The sequence below is a fragment of the Anabrus simplex genome, chromosome 7, assembly GCF_040414725.1.
Source record: "Anabrus simplex isolate iqAnaSimp1 chromosome 7, ASM4041472v1, whole genome shotgun sequence".
Classification (NCBI taxonomy): Eukaryota; Metazoa; Arthropoda; class Insecta; order Orthoptera; family Tettigoniidae; genus Anabrus; species Anabrus simplex.
In genome coordinates, this window is record NC_090271.1 from 272,315,498 (window position 1) to 272,340,040 (window position 24,543).

Sequence of the window (24,543 nt, forward strand, 5' to 3'; positions counted from 1 at the left end):
ATTCCATGGGAGGCGTGGTGAGCAATGAATAACACACACGAATTTGCTAAACAGTAAAAAGTTGTGGCAAAGAAAATAATTTACTGAAAAAATTTATCTTCGTCACCACTAAATCGTACAAGTAGAAAAAAGGTTTTCGTAAAAATGATTATACTTTATATCAACTTTGCGACAAGGAATTCGTGTTTATGAATTGTTTAATAAAATGTGTGAATAATTATAAAATTACGAGTATTTTAAAATAACTTATAGATGAATAGAATTACTGCTATTACTCGTCTTTATGGCAAGGCCTTATACCCATGCTGTTTAAAATCTTCATAAGAAACTAAAGGTAATTATTAGTTATTTTGTTCGTTAGGAAACTAAGAATTTTGCTTTTGTAATATTATAACTTTGTTTCCATTTCCTATACAGTTGGGATTCCAAATGAGTGACCTATATTATAGCCGACTTCTTACAAAAGAGTTATAAAATAACTTTCTTGCCTCGGGAGTAATAAGGTCATGTGTGGATGCCTTTAATGTGTAAGTATCTGCAGCTACTCGTTTAAGTGAACAGTGGCGAGTGAGTATTGAAAATAGTAAGTTATATGAGCAATTTACAGTATATCATTCCTACTGCTTGAAAATACCATGACACTAGTTTATGTTAAAATCTAACTTGTTAATAACGCTCCAGTGTGATATGCAATTGAGCTCTTTCCGGAGATGTGTTTGAGTGGAAACAGTTAGGACGAAAATACTTCTAGACTTCCTTATAGGAAACTCAGTGTCGAACTAGAACAGATAGGCCCCAATTTTTCGGACTAAACTTTTGGGCAGCGTATGTGTGCACTCTTATGGATCCCGGCCATGCATTTTCACGAACTTAGTTCATATTTTCTTATCATGCATATGCCCTCTTCCTGGAAACACACCACAATGCTCCTGCTTCCCGTATCTGATATGTCCCCTTCTGAACCAGCCTTAGTCAAAATCCATGACGAAATCATCGTCCGCCACCTCCACCCTTAATTACAAATCAACCATCACTACTATCGCCTTCCAGTTTGTTTCTCGTCCTGGCCTTTCATAATCTGGCAACTTATCCGCATTATCCAGACCACATCCAATAACCTCCATCGTACCCACCCCACACTTCTAATCGCGTTTTACATTCGTCTGTCATTTGAATCCGTCTGGCAACCCACACTTCTTCTCAACTCCTGTTCCTTTGCCCTACCTCCTTCCTACTTCTACAACCACACAACCCACATCCCCATTAATCAATAATTCTGGCAAGGGTGGGTGACAAAATATGTTCGAATGAGATAGTGGAGAGATAATTTCTGTTTTGTTTATGCTCTGTATGTAGATCAATTTTGAACTGACGAACGTTTTGTTCTGAAGATTCCACCTCACTTTACTGTCAGCTGTCGATTCACTAAGGCTAAGTAATTTTGAAACCAGTACCGATCACGATTATCAAAAACGTGATCGAATATGTTTAACTCGAAGTGACGCTTAAATTCCTCAGTGGTAAGCATCACTGGTACATGTTTAATAATAGCGTCCTTTTATGCTTTACAATACTTGTTTCGGTCACGCAGACTAATATCACGAACATTAGTAGGTTCCACTGTCAGTTCAGCTGATGTGTACGTCCGAGGTTTCGATTGCAGGGGAAGTTCAGCGGTTTACCAACGTGGGTTGAATTCGCTCCAGCATTTTACTTGGCCGGTTTAAACTTAAAATTCAACTCGTCACTTTTGTTGTTAGATGATATGAAATTCTGTTTCTCCTCTCTACTGAAGCCATGTCTTCACTGCAACTCACAATTTTTAGGAATTTGCGAAAATCGAAATTATTCATATTTTAAATTTATTTCTTATTACTGAAAGGGGTGTCCACAGTATTTTGATTGCAGCTCTCACTATTTCTTGTATTCTTTCAATTGTAAAAGTTTTTTTTTTTTTTTGCTATTTGCTTTACGTCGCACCGAAACAGATAAGTCTTATGGCGACAATAGGATAGGAAGCGGCCGTGGCCTTAATTAAGGTACAGCCCCAGCATTTGCCTGGTGTGAAAATGGGAAACCAAGGAAGACCATCTTCATGGCTGTCGACAGAGGGGCTCGATCCCACTATCTCCCGATTACTGAATGCTGGCCGCACTTAAGCGACTGCAGCTATCGAACTCGGTGTAGAAGATATAGCGCTTCAGTACTGCAGAGTAGGCCGATCGGCCACTGCTGGTCAGTGGTGCGACAGACCTGCACTCCCTCCGAACGACGAACCGAGCAGAGGATGGTTGGCTACGGTTCTGCCGTGGCTTTATAGCTCTGCGTTCGGGATACGGAGAGGGGCAGCTCCCCACCGTCGGTTGTCCTGAGAATGGGTTTTCCTGGTTTTCCATTTTCCTAAATAAATGTCGAGTGACATCGGGAGAGGCCTGGTGCAGGTCTTTCGAGTTGACACCTTAGAGGCGACCTACGCGTCTGTGAGAATGGAGCCCTATCTGTCATGACTTCAATTCTCAATGCGGCACACACACACCCAGACCACGAACCATCGGATTTAACAATGAAGGTTAAATCCCCAACCCGGCCGGGACTCCTTGGACCAAAGGCCAGCACGCTAAAATTTAACCATGGAGCCGGACTCCATTGTCCAGCACTAAGGTGACTTCCAGGGCAGTTTACTATATGGGTCACGGCTGACTTCCTCGCCCTCTTCACACATCTTCATTATCACTACAAATCTTCTGGCCTGAGAGACGGCGTCGCGGTCTAACAAGCCCTTCAGAAGAGGAATGAAATCAATTTTGATGTAGCAGTTTTAGAGGAACGAATTTCTTAGTCTATATTTGTCACGACGTCACTTCTATATTTATACAGAATTAGAAGAATTAATTTCGAAACTATTTTTGTCTCAAACGACGTTGGTTACGAATGTAGCCACGGAGGCTCTTGTAACACTCACAAATTCTTCCCAAAAATTTATATTTTCCTGTCAGTAAAACGAGATTTATCTTATGACTGTGCTCAGTCCACTAACGTGCCCGCTGTTTACCGCACTGACTTATATCTCTGAGGGCCGTTTTCTCCAAATGAGTTTAAACTTAGTTTTTAATCTGGTTAAAGTCCGAGTTTAAACTAACATTCATTTTCCCCACATTGGTTTAAACTTTGTTTCAAGTTTAAATTTGGTTCAAAGTTAAACCTTCTATATTGTAGGTTTAAACTGATGTTTATATTCAACCTTCTTGACATTTTATTAACGTAAGTTTATCTGTGATTTTCCTTGTAGAAGGGTTAGTTTTGACTACCAGTACTGCAGCACTTTAACAGAAAACGTACTAAAATTAGAACGTAGTATTAGAATTAAGAAAATGGAAGAATTTATTGAAGTCTTTGGTTAAATAGGAAATAATTTTGATATTCAAGTGAGGTTAAGAAGCCACATTCAAAAAAAAAAGTATACAATTTTGTAAAATCGGATGTAACGTTGTATTTTGATGGATTTATAATTCATAAGCGAACAGCAAGGATTGTCTAGTATCAAAGGATTCATTTAAAATGTCAACTGCACTAAATAATGCGATTCCGCTAGAAGCAATGATTCTGGTTGCTTTAAGATAGTATGCAGCAGGCAATTTTCTCAATAACAACGGGACCACAGGCCTTAAATTGCAGTCTTTTTATAATATTATATAAAATACTGTTAGTGGTATAAATACTGTAATGTGAAGCATAAAAATATTCATAGATAAGTGCTGTGATACGTCTTCTCTGCACGCGGTATTTGGTGGCTGTGGTCGTTAAAGCGTTAGGTCAGCATTGTCCGAAGCTGTGATTAGGCGGTTCGAATCCAGTTCGTCAAAAAAATTTTACCATCACAATGTTGGCCGGCACGACAGGAGAGGTGCTGGTATACCATTTCTAATTACTAGATCATATATTTATAGGATCAGAAAAATAATAAAATGTTTCATCGTAACTATTGTCAGCATACCAGCAAAAGGAATATTAATGCAATAGGGAGAAGAGTATTATGCATACAGTACGACATACTGCGAACTTGGTTATGTTATAAAGGAATATAGAATCAAGTAATACATCTCCAAATAATACATCCTCAGTGGTCTGTCTGCTGGATCCGAGGTTTGTGAGATTGATCCCGGCCGAGGGCGATGGATTTTAATAGGAGATAGATCCCGAGCATGCTTGGCATTTGTTTACTTGAAATTCACATAAATGTTGATTTTCTGAGGTAAGGAATACTGTATTGCTGAAAGACTAGGATTTTAATATCTAAACGTTCCCGTGTGTTCCTTAAGACAATACAGACATCAAAAGACACATATTAGGCCCACGGTAGGCCTAAAGCATGACAGAGAAAAATAAGAAATAAAAGTGCGTTCCAAGAAAATGTAGATAGCAATGGCTCAAAATTATACGACATAACACTTCGCAACAAATGTAAACAATTTATTTATCAGTAAAGCTAATATCCCGCCGAATTTCTTCTTTATTCACTACGTACGACAGCATTAATTCGCCACAAACAGCTGATAATGCAAAAATGTCAGTCATTGAATTACTTCGGTCTGATCGGCCAATTCCAATCGACCATGCCTTCGACTATTCCTTCAGCGCAGCCAACGCTAGCGCAAAGTTGACATCATTAATTTAAAAGGCCCAGCTGTCGTTTAAACTAAACGAGTGTCAGAAATTGGTGGAGAAAATGGACGCAAGTTTACACTAGGTTCTAAAGTTAAACGGGTTTAATTTATACCATGTTTAACTCGATTTGGAGAAAATGGCCCTGAGATAAGCAAATACCAGCACAGCCTTACTCAAGCGCAATCGTATTTTCAACATGTAATACTGTCGGTTTTGGAAGAGAACAAGAAGTACGTTCAGATAGGAAATATGAAATGATGTTCGTGGAACAAGTAAGTGGAAGCAATCAAGTACCCAGCTTGGTCACAACAAACGGCACGCTCTCATGTTAAATGCTACTAGTCGTCACCCATTTAATCAAGTACGGCGGTATCGTCGTACAATTACGAAGAATGGCGAAGGGACGGGTAAGGATGCCACTGATGGAACAAACAGTGGCTCGAGGGGATTTCTGAGTAGTAAGAATGTACTACAGATTTGTGTTATGTTGCAAAAGGAGGTTAATTGAGCCATTTATAACGGTAAAATCTACTACTTAGACGTTCGTTCAGCTTGGCTGTTTGCTTCGGAATGGCGGCTTACAAGGAAAACGAGATATCAGATATGTGTTGTGAAGGATGTGCGATGTGTATGAAATACGAAATGCCATCCACAAATCTCAGATTATAAGTGATCTCAGAAAACATAAACATCTGCAAAGTTCATTGGAATGGTTTTAGACCGCTTAGAAAAACCTAACCTGGATACGCACGAAGAGTAAATAAGTAGACGGGCCGTGGTCTGGTTAGTATCAAATTAACAGTCCATCAGTTATACAACAACTTTAAATTATAACAAAAACATATAGTACATAAACGGTCCAAATTAAAGTAATATGATGTCTAGTAAGGTGCTTCTACGGCTCAGAGTAATTGACTTGATCTTTCATTGTGTCCGTACCGAATTAAGGATACGAAAGCAGTGAATCTTTACGTGTCTCAAAGATTTTGCGTCAAATTGTTAGAAGTGTTCAGAAATTATCCACTTTCTCTGCCATTGGTTTAGTGTAAGAGAATGTCTAATGGCGTTAACAACGCCAATGCAGACATCTACCTATCTCTATCTATCTATTTCAGTGAACCTTCAGTTTCACTTATGTGATTCAGTGTTGTTCCTCAGATATTGCAATTCTCAAACCACTCCGTGATCTAATGCCTTTCTTTGTTGCAGGTCAATCCTGTACTTCAACCTTGCACTGCTGATAGGCAGTCCCAAATCACTTCAATTCGTCAAGCTACTTGTTCTCAACAATGACGCGCTGGTATTGGCACTGAATAGTACCGGCTTATTGCGGGCCATCTGCATGTTCCTGTTTGTGAGTTGTAAGAAAAGGGTATTTATACTCTTGAAGAAGCGACTACTGCTCGAGAGCCTCACAGTCTCATCTGTTTTCACAAGTTTAAGTTCGAAGTCACAAGAAATCAGCAGTCCTAAAGTGTCAAATTCCCTTCCCCAGGAATCATCACAATTGTAGTTTGCAGATATATTATCTTAGATTATCGTGCTACACATATGAACATAATAAATTAGGGAAATGAATTTATAAGCACATGCTCTATAAAATGGAAGTAACGTCACAAAATGCTTTACCTATCAAAAGAGACCTTGAGAGGAGCACGGGCTGTAGATTTGTATAAAAAGAGTGTGTTGAAATAGTAGGCACCAATACGGAACAAACTCTGAGAGAAAGAGGAGTTCCATATAAATTGTGTGTGTGTGTGTGTTGAAATTATTGATTTTACGCAGCAACAGTGATCTTGAGGGGGTACACGGGCATGGATTTGTATTAGAGTTTCATTTATTGAAAGTCATCTTCATGATCATTAGCTTTTCGAAAAGGGAGAAGTTTACTTCTTTTTCTTTCTTTTTTTACAATTTACTTCGCACGTACACAGACAGGTCTTATGGCTATGATGGGATGGGAAAGGGCTAGGAGTGGAAGGAAGCGTCCGTGACCTTGTTAAAGTGTAGCCCCAGAATTTCTCTGGTGTAAAAATGGAAATTTTGTTTACGTACCACAACCCCTTCTGGTTTAATTTCATATTCCGCCAGTGTATATAAGCTGAATAAGATCGGAATATTAAGGAAGATGCCATAAGCAATTGAAAAGAAATAGTCGGAATTGAAATGTTATATTAGAGTAAAAGTTGGGAGAGTAGTGAAAGAGATATTTTTAAAAAAAGGATCTCAAAAAGGTCTGCAAAATGTCATCAAAATTATTTATGTTGTTCATTAATCAAATCATACAAATCGGAAGGTTTTGAGAAAGGATCCATGCATCGATAAACAAGATAGTTCGGGTGTGATGTTCTGTTCATATTAACATCTGTCAGAATTAAAAATAACATATAAAATACAGTAAGTTATTATGAAACCTAGAATGTCCACAGAACACCAGAGTTGTTGTGTATAAAGAGGATAAAACCCCTAAATACTGAGCAATGTTGGATTGGCATACAAAACTAGATACTGATAAAATTGTTGTATATTTATAGACTATTACAAACAGCAATGGTAGATAGCCCTAATACATATAGAAAACAAAAGTAAAGGGAGTAAGTGCATTGGCTAGTAAAACATACAGGAAAAGTTATGTCGAACATCGAATATAACATTCAGAAAATTAATTCGTAGTTAAAACGAAATTATCGTATGAAGCAGAAAATTGGAGAGTAGATTATTGAAATGCAGCAATAGATGCAGTAGATGTAGACATTTGGGGAATGGAGTATGGAACTGTAGTTTTAGATGTAGTCGTAAGTAAATTTGCGAACATGATAATAGGATTGTCAAGCTGTACTGCAATCAGTGGAGTGAGATTAATGTGAGAAATGTTGAGTATACGACAGATATTTTTTTACGAAGAGTTAAATATTGGTTGAGACTAAAACCGGTGCAGGAGGTGAAATCTTTAGGACAGAATACCACCGTCAAAAGAATTATAAAAATGAAGGTTACAGGGTGGATGGAATAGGAATCGGGGTAAAACTGGGAAAGGGGTTTATCAAGACATGGTATTGTGTATGAAGATGGTCCAAATAGTGAAAGATACAGGAAGACCAACAGAAACGGCATTTGTAGAATTCTTTAAATAATATAACTATGGCAATATGGCCGCTGAAGTTAGCCAATCAAATCGCTTCGCGGGTGAATTGAAATGGGCTTTGAAAGGCCGTGTTACTAAATCTGCATGTGGCCTGGTCGGGTTTGAGAACTATACCGAGAAATGAGCATCGAAGACTAACACTCCCCGCATTTCAGCCAATGCCACCGTAGCGTGCTCGCTGTGGGCGGAGCGTGATAGCACGGAGGTCCTTGTTCAACACCCTCCTCTGGAGAAGTTTATTTCTTCTATTAGTACTCTCGAGGTGGTCATAAGCCACGAGACGATTTAGCAACATCGCTTCGCGAAGCCCATCTCTAGTCGCCGGCAAATCGATCTGATTTGCTAACTTCAGCAGCTGATAAAATGATAACGGCCCAAGATATCGAAGTAATTTTTTTTTCAAATTACGTATCAGTATGACCAACTCTCTAACGCTCATAAACCCGGTTAATGTTGCTTCCAACCACTCTGTATAACAATAAAGCCATAATACAAACAATTGAGAAAAATCAATTTATAAATATAGATCCATGCCATTATCTTTAATTCTACTGAAATACAAGAGAGTAATATATAGATGGGATGTAGACAGGTAAAATCGAAAATTAATCTGAACTTTATACTCACGTTAAGTTATGAAATAGAGAACGGAGGGCACCAAGGAGAGGTATGTGGGATTATAAATCTAAAGAAGATGAAATCGGAGGCGATGAGTGTATCCAGTAGTAATGGTATGTCTGCTGAAGTAACCTGGATCCTATGAGTTATTTAAAGTTTCAAAAGTTCCTTAAAGGAATAAGTATTTTGGGGATATACAGCATATTAATAAAATAAATAATTGTGTAACATTTTCTTAGTTGGATTATCTTTAATACTGTGTATAATGAAAACTAACTGCATGTTTTAATACCATTATTAAAATAAATGAATACTCTCTACCCAGTTGGTGGTTGTACGTATGTGTTCTGTTCTTTCATTCATTCATTAATACTGATAAGCATTTAGCGTTCCTTCTACCCTAAAGAAAGCAAGCAGCCTGCTTTACACAGTACCATCAAGAGGTTTCAGTCAACCTGCGAGGATATTCAGGGAGTTGCAAGAATTCTACAAAGGTACCTCGCACTTCGATTAGGCTCGTTTTCTTCCCTTTCGGCTTACACCGGGATGGCGAAGTAAAACTGGTCCTGAAAATATTTACGATAGGACTGACGGGGGATTAACCCTTGTTCATTAATATCTCAGAAAATGTTGGAAATTGTGTCATCTAAAGAAATGAAAAACTCAGGATCCAAAACGTCTGACTCCACTTCATTCAGAAACCACCTGCAGAACTCAATACTCGAAGATACGTCTGGACGCTTTAGCGCATCTACAACAATAAATTACCGGGCGAGTTGGCCGTGCGCGTAGATGCGCGCGGCTGTGAGCTTGCATCCAGGAGATAGTAGGTTCGAATCCCACTGTCGGCAGCCCTGAAAATGGTTTTCCGTGGTTTCCCATTTTCACACCAGGCAAATGCTGGGGCTGTACCTTAATTAAGGCCACGGCCGCTTCCTTCCAACTCCTAGGCCTTTCCTATCCCATCGTCGCCATAAGACCTATCTGTGTCGGTGCGACGTAAAGCCCCTAGCAAAAAAAAAAAACAGTAAATTTATATTATTTTATTTGAAAACTGTCTCCTAATGCAGATAGTCTCACAGGACTCAGTATAATCTCAAAATACTTTTTTTCACAATGTACAAATTTTCGTTTATGTAGGTGATGGACTGAAATTTGACACTATTTCTTTAGCACCACTGTGACAATTTCGTCTCGTAAAGATTGAGATAATCCGAATTTATTCTAAACCGATTCAAAGAATTTCGGAATAATGTCGCAAGACCATATTAGAAGTTCTATTACTTCTAGATGTTTCAGATTATATTCTTCCCTGAAGTAGGTACCAAGTTGTCAGCTCGTATAAGTTATTCTTTTCAACATACTTCGGGCTGATTTCTTTCTTATTGATAAACTATCTTATTTCCCACTTGCGCAGATATACGGCGTTGTGATTTCGGCGGACTTCATTCCAGACTTTCCTTCACTCGAGCAATGTTTTCTGGTGTTAGAACTCTTTTCGGATAGTTATGGTTTTTATTCGCTACAGACCCCGTTTCACGCCACTTTGCCACTACGTTTTGCATTGCAGACTTTGCTGATAGACTTCGATTCTTAAACTCTTGCGCAAACAATTCCGTAGCCAAGTTTTCCACGAATCGTGCTTCGCATAACACTCGACAATAAACACGCGCTCTTTTATCGTGAGCACCATTTTGTGTTGCATTCAACTGGTCAACAAACACGTCTGCTCCTCTCACTCACTCTCACGTAATGATACAGTGACGTAATCGGGAGATGGGGGAGATAAGCGCGCTCAAACATGTGAGAGCAACCACTTAGTGCATCGAAATTACGGTTTCCAGCATTTCCTGTGATGGGCAGCTCTCCTGTTCAGTAACAAGGGTCAATTTCTCGTCACTGTTAGATATATTTACCCGGAGAGTCTTATCTTTCTACCCCGTAAATACCGTTGATTTTTACGCTGTTCTTCGAAGAAATATTTAAATTGAAGTTTTGAATGCAGTTGAAGACAGTCAGTAAGTGAAATGAAAATGTTACAGTTTACACTGAGATGTTGTGTCATTCTTACTAAATTTGTGGTATGAAGACTGCACTCAGTGTTGAACAGTAAATGGAGTATACTTACACAAGAAAGCTTCCTCTAATAACAAAGTTCTCCGGAGCACAAGGGGTTACTTCTCCACAGAACTTCTAGTTTTAAAAGCCATGCGAAATAAGCATGAGCGTACACTAAAAGATAATTCTAATCTCTCCGCAAGTCACATCTTGGTACTCACATCTATTCTTCTTTATCTCTCAGCTCAAGAATATGTTTGTGAAAAAGGTAAAAAATACACTCCACGGTATAGAACTACTGTGAGGAGATTCTCATTTGGAAATGATTCACAAGTTACATGAATTCTGAATTTATTTCTGAAGTTTTATTACATCTAGTGACTGCATATAATTCTTACAAATAGTTTAGGCGAAGAAAAATAATCTTCAAACTTGGACAGAAATTGTGTGGGATGTATTTAGAATAATATATAAGCACAGCACTGAATTGTTCCCCACACATTGCTTTCTCCCTTTCATTTCCAGAGGCGGTACGTGGTCTTGTAGCGATGTTGTACATCTCCCAATTATTTTAAACTTTATTTGTCGTCTTTTCATTTAATGTTTTATTTTAATAAACTGGCATATATTATACAATATGTTAAACTCAACCATATTTGGTCGTTCGATCTACCAATGCTTCGTAAAGGACCAATAAACGCTGCTAGCTTCGAATCAAACTCAGGAGGTTAGCTTTCGTAGAGCAGCTCCCAAGCGGCAAGCCAAGCCTGTACGTAGCATCAGCTAGCTCGCTCACCAATATCGGTCCTTGGGTGTTGCAAGAGACCAGCAAGCCCCCTGTCGAGAAACATGTCCAAATGTCCCCGTTAGATTGCACCATTCTGCGGAGATAACTTCTTACCCGATTTCTCTCCTCTCGCAATGATAATTTCTTGTCCATGCCACTAGGATACTCAATACCGAACCACCGACATTACTCCCAGCAATTTGCATCAATGAAAAACGGGAGGGCAAATTTTCAATTTAAATGAGGTAAGGATAACTGTAGGGGCTGCCTGGCCGAGGCGGTAAGGGCGTGCTCGATTCGCCCGGAAGGACGTGGGTTCGAATCCCCGTCAGGAAGTCGTAAAAAATTTAAGAAACGAGATTTTCACTTCCGGAGGTGCATATGGCCCTGAGGTTCACTCAGCCTACACCAAAAATGAATACCAGGTTAATTCCTGGGGGCAAAGGCGTCCGGGCGTAGAACTAACCACTCCACCCCATCACGTGCCGAGATTAACAATGGTGGAAGCCTTTATCTTCCACTTCTCCAAGGGCCTCCATGACCTGTACGGAGGTGACTTTGCTTAAGGATAACTGTAGTTATACAGTTTAATTAGCCTCTTATTTTATGTGTTTTAATTGCCGGATATGTTTCAGTTTCCGTAAGCTTCTTATATAAAAATGTGTCAGTTTAAATTTTAGTGCAACAGCCAAATTCAGATACCACCAGCCGCTACTGTTCAGTTCATATGTTGAAAATGAACACCGTTTTCTTCTAAGAACGATGCAATGTAACTACACGCGTTCTAAGACAGTTATTTTGATTGCTGATAAGTGTTAGGGGGTCCATGACATTGTAGGTAATCATATTTTATATTTTTACAGATCGGCGATATTAGGATATTCGATACCTGGGATATGAACCAGAATCCCCACCACCCCTGCTCAGTCACCTTTTCACGATTTCTTTTTCCCTGATTTTTTGAGTGATCGTGTCTTAACCTTTATTTTCTCCCATTTCCATAGTCATCACCACTACCTTCCGGATAATAGGGGTTGATGACTACAGGATTTTGAAACTTACAAGAAACAAAATCAACACAACTACCGTCCTCAGCGGTTAGTTCCTCTCCATGAACATTTTATGTGCACGTAGGGGCTCACCCTTTTTTTCTAGACCATGCATATTTCTGTACAGATAATGTGGAAATTAAATAATACTAATGACGACCGTCCACTATTCCTACGTGAGTGCTGCTGGCCATTAAAGGACTTAAGATCTCAATTCGTCAATATCTCCACTATTACAGCTCACTGCGCAAAAATGTATTCGATGTGAAAGATTATGAATCGTATTTCCTAACATTTTGGTTACGTATATTTTAACTAATATTTCTGAATACATTTAGAAACTTGTGGAAGTGCCCTATACATTTACAGTGAATATATCTATTATAATTCTTAGGGTAAGAATACTTCATTCTTTAACGACCATAAATTATATTTTGCACAACGTTTGTTTTTTACAGCGTTTCTAAACATTTATTATGAAAGTAGAAATTTCAAACTTCCCGTTAACCCCCCTCCCCCTCACTAATTTACGTCACTGCATTTTGAACACATAATTTGTATAGCCTAGTACACAACCCGGCTATTCAAGCGCTTGGAAAATGAAACCTCAGAACGTTTTTAGTTCAGAGGATTGTAGCCGACTTAAAGGTACTATAAAACAGGCTAACCGTGTATTTACGTCACATGCATTAGTTTTCTTCTTCCCCCTGTGCATCCCTTCCCGGACTACCAGAAGTTTTTTAAAAATACTGGTTTAACGTCGCATAAAAACGTGGAAGGATTTCGGTGACACAAGGATAGAAAAGCACTGGGATTGGGAAAGACGCGGCCGTGGCCTTAGTTACGGTACAGTCATAGCACCTGCCTAGTGTGTAAATGTGAAAACATTTTCAGGGCTGTCGACGGAAAGATTTGAACTCACCAACACCCGAAACAAGCTCACAGATACGCAACGCTACCCACGCGGCCAATTTGATTGGCACTAGAATGACACCCCCTTCCATATTCTCTACTCCCACATTTCTTTTACCGAAAGACCCATCTCTGTACATAGCAGTAAATATTTCTACCACTGAAATATATACATTTTCATATTATATGTTTTAAAGATACTAGTGAGATTAATAACGTTTGGATAATATTACATACTTGCACATAAACAATATTTTAAAAATTAATTTAAAATGTCCGATAATAGTATCATATGCTCTTAAATCCGGACATCACTAAAACGTAGTGTGCCAATTCCCGGACATCATATTTTTGCCTGTTACGACGGTTTTGTTCCCCACTATTCAACGTAACACATGCACGGTACATTATTACATTATACTTTATATTTCAACAAATTTGCCACACACAAAATTACGCTTTCATGCTTTTCCCACACATACTTCGTGAAACCATATTTGACACAGACCGCAATGAATCCATGATCCCATTCGTGCATAAATGTCACTGCAATAGTCAAGAGGCCTACCAAAAATACCACGTAAACATGTATTGTCCTAATCATTTTTTTTTATTTTTCAGGTCGTGGTTGAGGAAGAGCCTCATTTCCCCTCTATCTCGGACGCCCCTCTATAATAGAAACCGATCAGCCCTGAAGATCATATCAAGTATGTCCTCTTAAAAGTGCTAAAGTGGCTGATAAGGGTTCATTCGTCATGAGAGGGTGGGTTTTACCTGTAACCGTATCTTCCTCATTTCACCTGGCATTCGAATAAGAAGCAAGTGACAGAAATCGTGTGGTTGCGGGGTAAGGTGTGCGAGGTGTAAGCATTGCTGCCACGCATGTGCTTATCTCAAGTCTCAAGGTCTGACAATAAACACCTGTTCCTTCCCTTGTGACTCTTGCGAATTGAGGTGATGGTGTGAAGTTTCAAAGTTGTAATACAATTATGCCATAGTTATACATTTACTATAATTATAAGTACTGCATAACGAACGGCTTAATAATGAACATGGATCTGTTATTCTGTCACGATAGCAGTTATTTTTTGAGAGTTTGGCCACCATCACAACCGCCAGGCTCCCGAACGAGACCTCCACCACCCGGAATGTGCTGACAAAGAGTGCGTGCTTAAACTCACATGACCTCACTAGAGCTGTTATACTCGGCAGGGAGCAGCAGTCCCACCTATAGGGGATGAGTGACAGCTGGCTATCCAGGCTTAATCTTACAGACCTCGGGTTCGACCCTAGGCTTAAGGGCGTTAACGTTAAAAGTAGAGGAGTCACGGGTTCGATTCCTAGTCAGGTCGGTGATTTCTTGCAGCACGCTTTCAATGCGCAGTTATTTGCTTAGCATGATACTCCTCAGCAGTCCAAAGGGAAGAGACCTGGATTCCATTCCCTGTCATGTGTAGCGCGAACATTTTTTCGGTTCTGAAAGCAACGTTTTAATCTTTAAGTCACGTCAACAATACTGTAAGCTACTATAAGTCTATAGAGTTCAAATCTATAAGCATAAAATATTCAAATAAAAAATTCAGTGCTCCAAACACTGAAAACCAATAGCGTGTTAAGCATCAGTTCACACACTAGCGTGTTGGACTCCACAGTCGCTTATCTTCGAGCCTCAAAATGCCTCCCAGTAATACGCCTCTATGAATAAAGCATATGTATTATGCCTTACGCCATCTCCGTAGTACCATGTATAGCTGCCATCTTCTTTTCAAGTTTAGCTTCCATCAATCTCAGCATCAAAGGCCCCTCTACTCCTTTTTCTAGCGGATTGAGCTGTTAGGTTACAATAGTCTTCGGTCCAAAAAGAATATGTTGTCGATTTCCTGGTTATGTTGAGCTTCAGTCTAAGAGAGTTTCAAGTTCGATGACTGTTATTCTTTTGATCAAGGGTGTTCTAGACTCGATGTGGGTTACTGTAGTCACGTCCTAGTTCGTGAACCATGGGCAACGGATGAGTGGCCTAGTAAGTGGTCCTGAGAGTCGGGATACCAGTTGCTATGGAATGGAAGTGGGCATCTCGGACATATTCTGAGTCGTGGCCCTCCTTGTGCTCAGGCGGCTAGGACTATACAATTCACCGGTGGTCCATAACCCGTTAGAGGAGAGATCCTCACTTGGACTATGTGCAAGTAGGGCAGCATTCTGCTTCATGAATTTACCGAGCTCATAACACTTTAAGCAAGCCTCGGACCTATGGGAGTAATGGAGTCCCACTCCCATTTGACAGGCGAGGGACTCCTTGGAAACAACTTGGCGAACGAAATGGAATTCGATGGGGAGCTCTCAATATTAATATGACTTATGGAAGAGAGAAGGTAGAACTGGCTGAGTCAGCAAAGAGGATGCATCTGGATGTGCTAGGAGTAAGTGATATTCGGGTAAGGGGAGATAATGAGGAAGAGATAGGAGATTATAAAGTGTACTTGACGGGTGTTAGAAAGGGAAGGGTAGAGTCTGGGGTAGGGCTGTTTATCAGGAATACCATTGCACGCAACATAGTTTCTGTTAGGCACGTAAATGAGCGAATGATGTGGGTAGATTTGTCAGTTGCAGGAATTAGGACTAGAATTGTGTTCGTGTATTCACCATGTGAGGGTGCAGATGACGATGAAGTGGACAAGTTTTATGAAGCATTGAGTGACATCGTGGTCAGGGTCAACAGCAAGGATAGAATAGTGCTAATGGGCGATTTCAATGTGAGAGTTGGGAATAGAACTGAAGGATACGAAAGGGTGATTGGTAAATGTGGGGAAGATATGGAAGCTAATGGGAATGGGAAGCATTTGCTGGACATCTGTGCTAGTATGGGTTTAGCTGTTACGAATACATTCTTCAAGCATAAGGCTATTCACCGCTACACATGGGAGGCTAGGGGTACCAGATCCATAATAGACTATATCTTAACAGACTTTGAATTCAGGAAATCTGTTAGGAATGTACGAGTTTTTCGCGGATTTTTCGATGATACAGACCACTATCTGATCTATAGTGAACTAAGTATCTCTAGGCCTAGGTTAGAGAAAGTGAAATCTGTCTGCAAACGAATAAGGGTAGAAAATCTCCAGAACGAGGAAATTAGACAGAAGTACATAGATATGATTAGTGAGAAGTTTCGAACAGTAGACAGTAAGCAGGTTCAGGATATAGAAAGTGAATGGGTGGCATACAGGGATGCTGTAGTAGAAACAGCAAGGGAATGCCTAGGAACAACTGTGTGTAAAGATAGGAAAAGGCGAACATCTTGGTGGAATGATGAAGTGAGAGCAGCTTGTAAATGTAAAAAGAAGGCTTATCAGAAATGGCTCGAAACAAGGGCTGAGGCAGATAGGGCTTTGTACGTAGATGAAAGAAACAGAGCGAAACAAATAGTTGTTGAATCCAAAAAGCAGTCATGGGAAGATTTTGGTAATAACCTGGAAAGGCTAGGTCAAGCAGCAGGAAAACCTTTCTGGACAGTAATAAAGAATCTTAGGAAGGGAGGGAAAAAGGAAATGAACAGTGTTTTGAGTAATTCAGGTGAACTCATAATAGTTCCCAGGGAATCACTGGAGAGGTGGAGGGAATATTTTGAACATCTTCTCAATGTAAAAGGAAATCATCATGGTGGTGTTGCAAACAGCCAAGCTCATGGGGAGGAGGAAAATGATGTTGGTGAAATTATGCTTGAGGAAGTGGAAAGGATAGTAAATAAACTCCATTGTCATAAGGCAGCAGGAATAGATGAAATTAGACCTGAAATGGTGAAGTATAGTTGGAAGGCAGGGATGAAATGGCTTCATAGAGTAGTAAAATTAGCGTGGAGTGTTGGTAAGGTACCTTCAGATTGGACAAAAGCAGTAATTGCACCTATCTATAAGCAAGGGAACAGGAAGAATTGCAACAACTATCGAGGTATCTCATTGATTAGTATACCAGGCAAAGTATTCACTGGCATCTTGGAAGGGAGGGTGCGATCGGTCGTTGAGAAGAAGTTGGATGAAAACCAGTGTGGTTACAGACCACAGAGGGGCTGTCAGGATCAGATTTTCAGTATGCGCCAGGTAATTGAAAAATGCTACGAGAGGAATAGACAGTTGTATTTATGTTTCGTAGATCTAGAGAAAGCATATGACAGGGTACCGAGGGAAAAGATGTTCGCCATACTGGGGGACTATGGAATTAAAGGTAGATTATTAAAATCAATAAAGTTCATGTATTAAGCATTATACCATCTCCCTAGTCCCATGTGCAGCTGCCATCTTGTTCCTAGTTCAGCTCTGAACCCCCGAAGTCACCTTCCGATATTACGTCCCTATAAATAAAGCATTGGTATTGTGCCGTATAGCCGCCATCTGGTTCCAAGTTCACTTCCAAGTTCCCATAAGTCCTTTCCAATGTTACGCCCCTATGAATAAAGCATACGTATTAATCCTTATATCCGGCATATTGTCCCAAGTTCAGCTTCAAATTTGGGTAAGTTAAGTTAGGATAACGCGTGGTCAGCGGAATATTAAGCTTGCACATTTAGCTAGGGTGTAGGGCAGGGCATGCCGCCTGGGTCGGGGATATTATTCTATATTGGGTAAATCCGATAATACGCGAACTACTGCGAAACTAAATTCAGAACCAGATTTTGTTCTTATTGGGTACACATGTTGAGTGTTCAGTACGAAGGTATTTTGTATCCTCCAAATTATTATTAGGGTGCGTGATTGTGCGTGGTGAGTAATGAACTCTTGTGGGACTAAATTCTGGCACCTTATTACTTTTTTCTAATTGTGTATGCATGATGTGTATTCAGTACGAAGCTGACTTGGATCCTCTAGGTGGTTATTAGGTTGTGTGATTGCGCGTAACTCGCGAACTTATGGAAACAATGAACTTTGTATTTCCTGTCTCAGCAAATGACTCACTTCCAAGTCTAGTCAACTTGCTCGTGCAGTCATTTTTGGTGATACTTGCATACTAGGTTAAATGCAAAAGCAATGTAGTTAGTATTTCCTGTCTCAGCAAATACTTCCAAGACTAATCAACTTAATCGTGCAGTCAATTTTTTGCTGAAATGCATGTGCTATCATGAACTCAGTTTAGCAGCATTCTCACTATGTATTATCGCCATCGATCTCAGGTCGGGTTAAGGATTTATCTTCTTATACACTTAAGCCCCATAGTTCGAAGTACAAGTAAGCTCCTGGTTCGAAAACCCGAGCCGGCGATTATTTTTTTGCTCAGAGTAGATGTTGGAATTTTTGGTGTTGGATATTTCAATAGCACTTCAGTTTTCAGTACAAACGAGCTCCAGGTTTGAATCCTACTCGGGGTGGGGATTCTTAATTTACCGAAGCTCAAACTTTAGGTGTTTTGAATTAAATAATAGCACTTCATCTTTGTGTTCAGGTTCAAATTCCAATTCGAGCGGTGATTTTTTCAACTTCTTGTAGCGCTAAAGCCAGCTGTTTCAATTAAATGCACAAGCATTTTGCGTCGATTTACACCTTGATATGGGGTGTAGCTGCAATTGTTTAGAAGTTAACACTTTGGCACTTTGAAGGCTGATAGTCTTGCCGTTATGATTTATTTGGGCAATAAGTTGAAATATTTCTGATGAAATCGAGCCTCCTACGTCGATTGACACCTTGCTACGGGGTGTAGCTGCAATTGTTTAGAAGTTGAAGTTTATGAAGGAATAGTCAATATGTTTCGATAGAAATGTCGATGTAAAGATTGATATTTCGAATGACACCTTTATATTGATGATCTGATGATGGGAAAAGGGTAAACAAATATTTCTGATGGTAAAGTTTCATAGCTGATAGCCTTGATGTAATGGCTCATATAGTCAATATGTTGATATATTTCTGATAAAATCTGGCCTCCTGCATCGATTGACACCTTGATGTGGGGTGTAGCTGCAATTGCTCGGTGTTAGTCCCATAAGACCGAACTCGATAGCTGCAGTCACTTAAGTGCGGCCAGTATCCAGAATTCGGGTGATAGTAGGTTCGAACCCCACTGTCGGCAGCCCTGAAAATGGTTTTCCGTGGTTTCCCATTTTCACACCAGGCAAATGCTGGGGCTGTACCTTAATTAAGGCCACGGCCGCTTCCTTCCCACTCCTAGCCCTTCCCTGTCCCATCGTCGCCATGAGACCTACCTGTGTCGGTGCGACGTATAGCAACTGGCAAAAAAAAGTCCCATAAGAGCCCAAGTATAGCGGCCATATTGCGCATTAGCCCCTGCACCAGCCTCCTCTTATTCAAACTAAGAATAAAGCATACGTATTGTGCCTTATAGCCGCCATCCTGTTCAGAGTTCAGTTCCAAGTTCCCGTAAGTCGGTTTCCAATGTTGTGCCCCTACGAATAAAGCGTAAGTATGAAGCCTTATAGCTACCATCTTGTTCCAAGTTCAGATCCAAGTCCGGGAAAGTTAGGTTAACGCGTGGTTAGCGTAACGTTAGGCTTACAGTTTTATGCAGTTTGCCCGGGTATCGAACTTGAAGTCTGTTAGGTTAAGCTTCCACTCTTACGCGGTTAGCCCAGTGTTGATCTTTGAGTCTCTTAGGTTAAAGCTTGTACTCTTAGGCTTTGAACTAGTGTCCGTAGGGTTAACGCCCTTAGGCCTGGAGTTGAACGAGAGATCTGTGAGTTTAAGTCTAGACACGTCATGCCTGTTAGGTTAAGATTACACACGTGTTCGGATAGCCTGGGAGGTTCGGTTTAGGTTATCACGTGGTCAGCGTAACGTTAGACATGCAGTTAGCCCGGTTATCGCACTTGAAGTCTGTTAGGTTACGCTTCCACACTTTTGCGTTAGCCCGTGTGTTGAACTTTGAATCTCTTAGGTTAAAGCTTGTACTCTTAGGCTTCGAACTAGGGTCTGTCGGCCCTGAATCGAACCCTGAATCTGCGAAGTTAAGTCTAGACATGTCTTGCCTGGTAGGTTAAGCTTGCCCTCTTAGCCATAATCACGTTGGCTGTTAGGGTTAGCTTGCACTTTTTGACATCGAACTTGGTTCTGTAAGTTTAAGGCCCTTGGGCCTAGGGTTGAACCCTGGATACGTAGCCAGCTGCCACTCATTTCCGATAGAAGGGATTACTGCTGCCTACCGAGTATAACAGCTGTAGTGAGGTCATGTGAGTTTAAGGACGCACTCTTTGTCAGCACATTCCGGATGGTTGAGGCCTCGTCCAGGAGCTCCGTGGTGGTGCTGGCAGCCGAAATCTCAAAAAATAACTACTCACGAATAATGTTTGTAATGAGTAGAGTATCCGATACTCCTGCCGTGCCTACAAGCTGCAGTGAATTTTCGTCAGACGCAGATAATAATCTTGTATTTACTGTGTAATGTCATCATTTCAGAATGTATCTACAACTGCACTGCACTAATATGAGGAGAAAAAGTCAGACCCCTTTATCTTGGGCACCCCTCTAAGTTGAATTCGTAGTTTGAGAACCAAAGTTATCAAATGTAAAAGGGTAAATATATTTAATGAGGATGTCTTTATATATGCAGGTGGTCTCCTTAATCTGCACAATTAACCAGCTTTGAATATATCGTTGGTAGGTATTGTCCCCCTTTACGCGGTCGCTCAGTCGACGGAGCGAGAGTCCCAACATGTTGAACGTTCGCAGAGCCGTCTTTACTATTTCGGGTCAGACCTTTTAAAATGTATATTTGCAGGGCTGTAGGTGATTGGATAGGTGACATAGCATAATGAAAATCAGAACAAAACAACAATGACATTTATTAAAATAAGTGTGGACATGAAAATACTAAAAATAATATTAATAATATTCAATTACAACATAATATGAATGCTCCTGGATTCGTTGACATGAACTTATTTACATTGCATACTTTTTCATTCCTTTCATTACAATCCAATGTTCCTTGAATTCCTTGTTCGTAATTATGCCTCCAGTCTAAACCGTTGATCTAACGAAACTGCAACATTGAAGTGATCACATGATATTAGTGAAAATACCGTTACACTCGAACAGTACTACATCCAATTATCCAATTACGTTTTTAAACTCTTCCAAATATCTTCGTAAGTTTCTTAAGATTAGGCATGCCTTCTCCATTATCCTCTTAACAATGAATAGTCATTCAATATTTTTTTTAACAAATGATAATCGAATATTACTATATTTTCGAATTGTCTGGCTGATTCATTCATTTCTTAACAAATACTTAAGTTGTTTCGCTCACATTCTTAACAAATTAATTTAAAATTCTCTACAAATTATTTACAAATTCACACAAATTCCATACAAATTCATACGAATTCTTTGGCAAGATTCCTCTCCTTCTCAGAGTATGTCCGACTGTATTCCTACATTTTATTTCAAATAATCATCCATTTGCTAAGTTGATTATTAGCTGAGTAGTGGAGTATAGTTACAAATAAATGTGCAACAAACTGTATCGATATTCACATAATAGGAGTACGTGAAAAATCACCAAAGAAATACACTGATATAAATTATCACGCAGTCGCATTATCTCCCCAATTATTAATGCAGAAAATTTATCATCGCACAAAGTCCATTGTTATTAGTATTTTTATTATTATTATCCCTCCCTTCTGGATTATGTTGAAGACACTTGTATAATAATATCCATAGATCATAGCAATGAATAACACCATGACATGAAATAAATGACCATAATTAGACGAACAAAAATCATCATCACCACCAATTATGAATGCTTCGAAGAATACACTCACTTCACTTCATGGAAAAATATCTAAATCTCTGCATTACATAGCACTAGTTGTTAAGCTTTACATTATTATTATTCCCTAAATTACTGACTATATTCCCATAATCAAACATATCTTCACGACTAACATGTACCCTGGCGGTCATCATATTGTCTATTATACACATATAAAAACCATCACAATCGTCACTCGCATTTATATCTCAACAACATCGTTACATTTCTTCCGCATCAGTATTATTATTTCCATGATTATTATCTTTAAGTGTGCCATTTCGATTAAATGCCTACTGGCTAACAACTATCACCATTCCCTTTTTATTTTGCTGGGGGCTTTACGTCGCGCCGACACAGATAGGTTTTATGGCGCTAGGAGTTGGAAGGAAGCGGCCGTGGCCTTAATTAAGGTACAGCCCCAGCATTTGCCTGGTGTGAAAATGGGAAACCACGGAAAACCATTTTCAGGGCTGCCGATAGTGGGATTCGAACCTACTATCTCCCGGATGCAAGCTCACAGCCGCGCGCCTCTACGCGCACGGCCAACTCGCCCGGTCATTCCCCTTTTAAGGTCAGAATTATTTTCAAGATCACATTCTCTATCAACGTTTCAGTTATATCATTGCTTTAAAGTTGACTGATAATTTTTTATTATTATTGTCATGATTTTTATTAAGATCTTTCATTGTTAATTTTATTATTATTATTATTATTATTATTATTATTATTATTATTTTATTATTATTATTATTATTATTATAGCCTTCATTTTCCCAGTAATCCGTTTTGAATATTTTAACTAACTCTCACACCATCACTAAATTCAACTAATGGGTTATTAATCAATGCATCAATAAGGCAATAATTCAACAAATCAATAAATCGAGAAATCTATGAATCAATAAATCAACATCTACTCTACCATCACCAAAACCGCGAAAATTACTACTCCTCTTACAAATCTAAACATTTTCTTTACATAAGAATACAATACAACTAGTAATCTACAGAAATAAAGGATAATGTTATAAGAGTACTTATTGTTTCGATGTATATCTCCTGTATCAAGAATGCAGATGTAGCTCTAGGTTCTCTCTCTGGATTATGGCGGATTATAGGTAAACAAGTACAATTTGCTTCGGCTTAATGACTCATGATCCCAGTGTAGCCAGATTGTATGGATTCATTCCAGCGATTTCTTGAAGTTCCCCTGGAATTCCTTCTTGGTCGGTCCATGATGAAAATAGGCCCTCGTAGATTTGCTGAAACTAAGATTTTATATTAGAATTGGTTCTTCACTTGTTGTATTCCTATAATTGTCCTTAAAATACTTAACTGGCACAATGATGTACAATGCGGTTCAACATTTTTTTAAAGACTTGAATCTTGTCCCTATTATAAGTTTTATAGCAATTCACTGAATCTCCATAATTTCGAATACTACACACGAGCTTGTTAAACACTTTCTGGAACAATGTCCACCAGCGAAGTACACTCTGGAAGTTTCCAGACCAATGATTACGTTGCCTCCTGGTGCCTACTACAACATTCTGGAGTGTACTGTAGTCGAAATTCAGTGTTATGGCTTGCTGTGACGGTCCGTGGTTTGTACTATTACACCCATTCGAATCTAATGCGATGTGCGGTCGTACTCTGCTGTTCCGTGTCTGTATGGTAAATTTGTACAATCGTACTCGATTGCAATGTAATGTCGTGCAATACTATTTTGTAGTTAACGAAGTCCTTCAATACGACGTAGTAGTAACTCTCGTATTCAGTTTGTTTGTCGCGCAGTCTCACGCTGATGATACTCTCCTTCTTCTTTCCGGAGTGATTCCTGTCTGTAGAGTAGTCTCATTCCTTCTGATTGGTTGACAGATATTCTGCAACGTGATTCGTCGTTCCATATTTGGTATAGATGTTTCTGGAATTCTCACTCCCTTCGTCTCCGGCTTTTGCTATATGACGTAAGCTGTTGACGTAATCTATATCCTTGCCCGCCTGGCCTAGTTCAGCTCACTCGCAACGGAACGGCCTGGTAACCAGCTGATGGATGCTTGTCCGTGCGTATTCCTGTATAAAATTATGGGAACTGAACCAAACCTATATTTTTCTTATAAAATACCATTTGGACGGGTACAGTATTGGTGTCTGGAATAGGGAACAATCGAGCGTCTGGAAATAGGAACAAGTGTGTCCATCATTAAAATTTCGCGCCATGATCACACCTGCCATGGGCTACACGTTTCCATCCACACATCGCCCGGTTAAACTTTCCATCTTCAATACTACATATTCCCTTACTCGAGTTCAGTGAAACGAAAGATCAGAATAAATATACAGTCAAGGAAAAGTACAGGAGGCGCGTTTTACTTTGTTTCCTTTGATATTATCTGTAACAAGAACCGTGCGAGTCATGCCATTTGTTGGAGATTCATAGAAAAGGACTCGTACACACTCTAACGGCGTTATGTGATTTGGATATGCAATCTCCCTGTACATAGTTTAGTATTTCAAGTATGAGCTCCTGCTATCTAGGGGAGCTA

At 39.6% G+C, this 24,543-nt stretch overlaps 1 protein-coding gene across 4 annotated transcripts in view; it reads left to right on the forward strand.

Annotated features, from left to right (window-relative positions):
* The window catches only part of LOC136877813 (probable G-protein coupled receptor Mth-like 1), an 84,565-nt gene extending 76,243 nt beyond the window's left edge, over positions 1 to 8,322 (forward strand). For all 4 annotated transcript variants that reach the window (XM_068228541.1, XM_068228542.1, XM_068228543.1 and 1 more), the window contains one exon: positions 5,875 to 8,322. In XM_068228541.1, the coding sequence (XP_068084642.1) occupies positions 5,875 to 6,178 (304 nt within the window). In that variant the 3' untranslated portion in view covers positions 6,179 to 8,322. The remainder of the gene's footprint in view (positions 1 to 5,874) is intronic.
* The last annotated feature ends 16,221 nt before the right edge of the window (positions 8,323 to 24,543 follow it).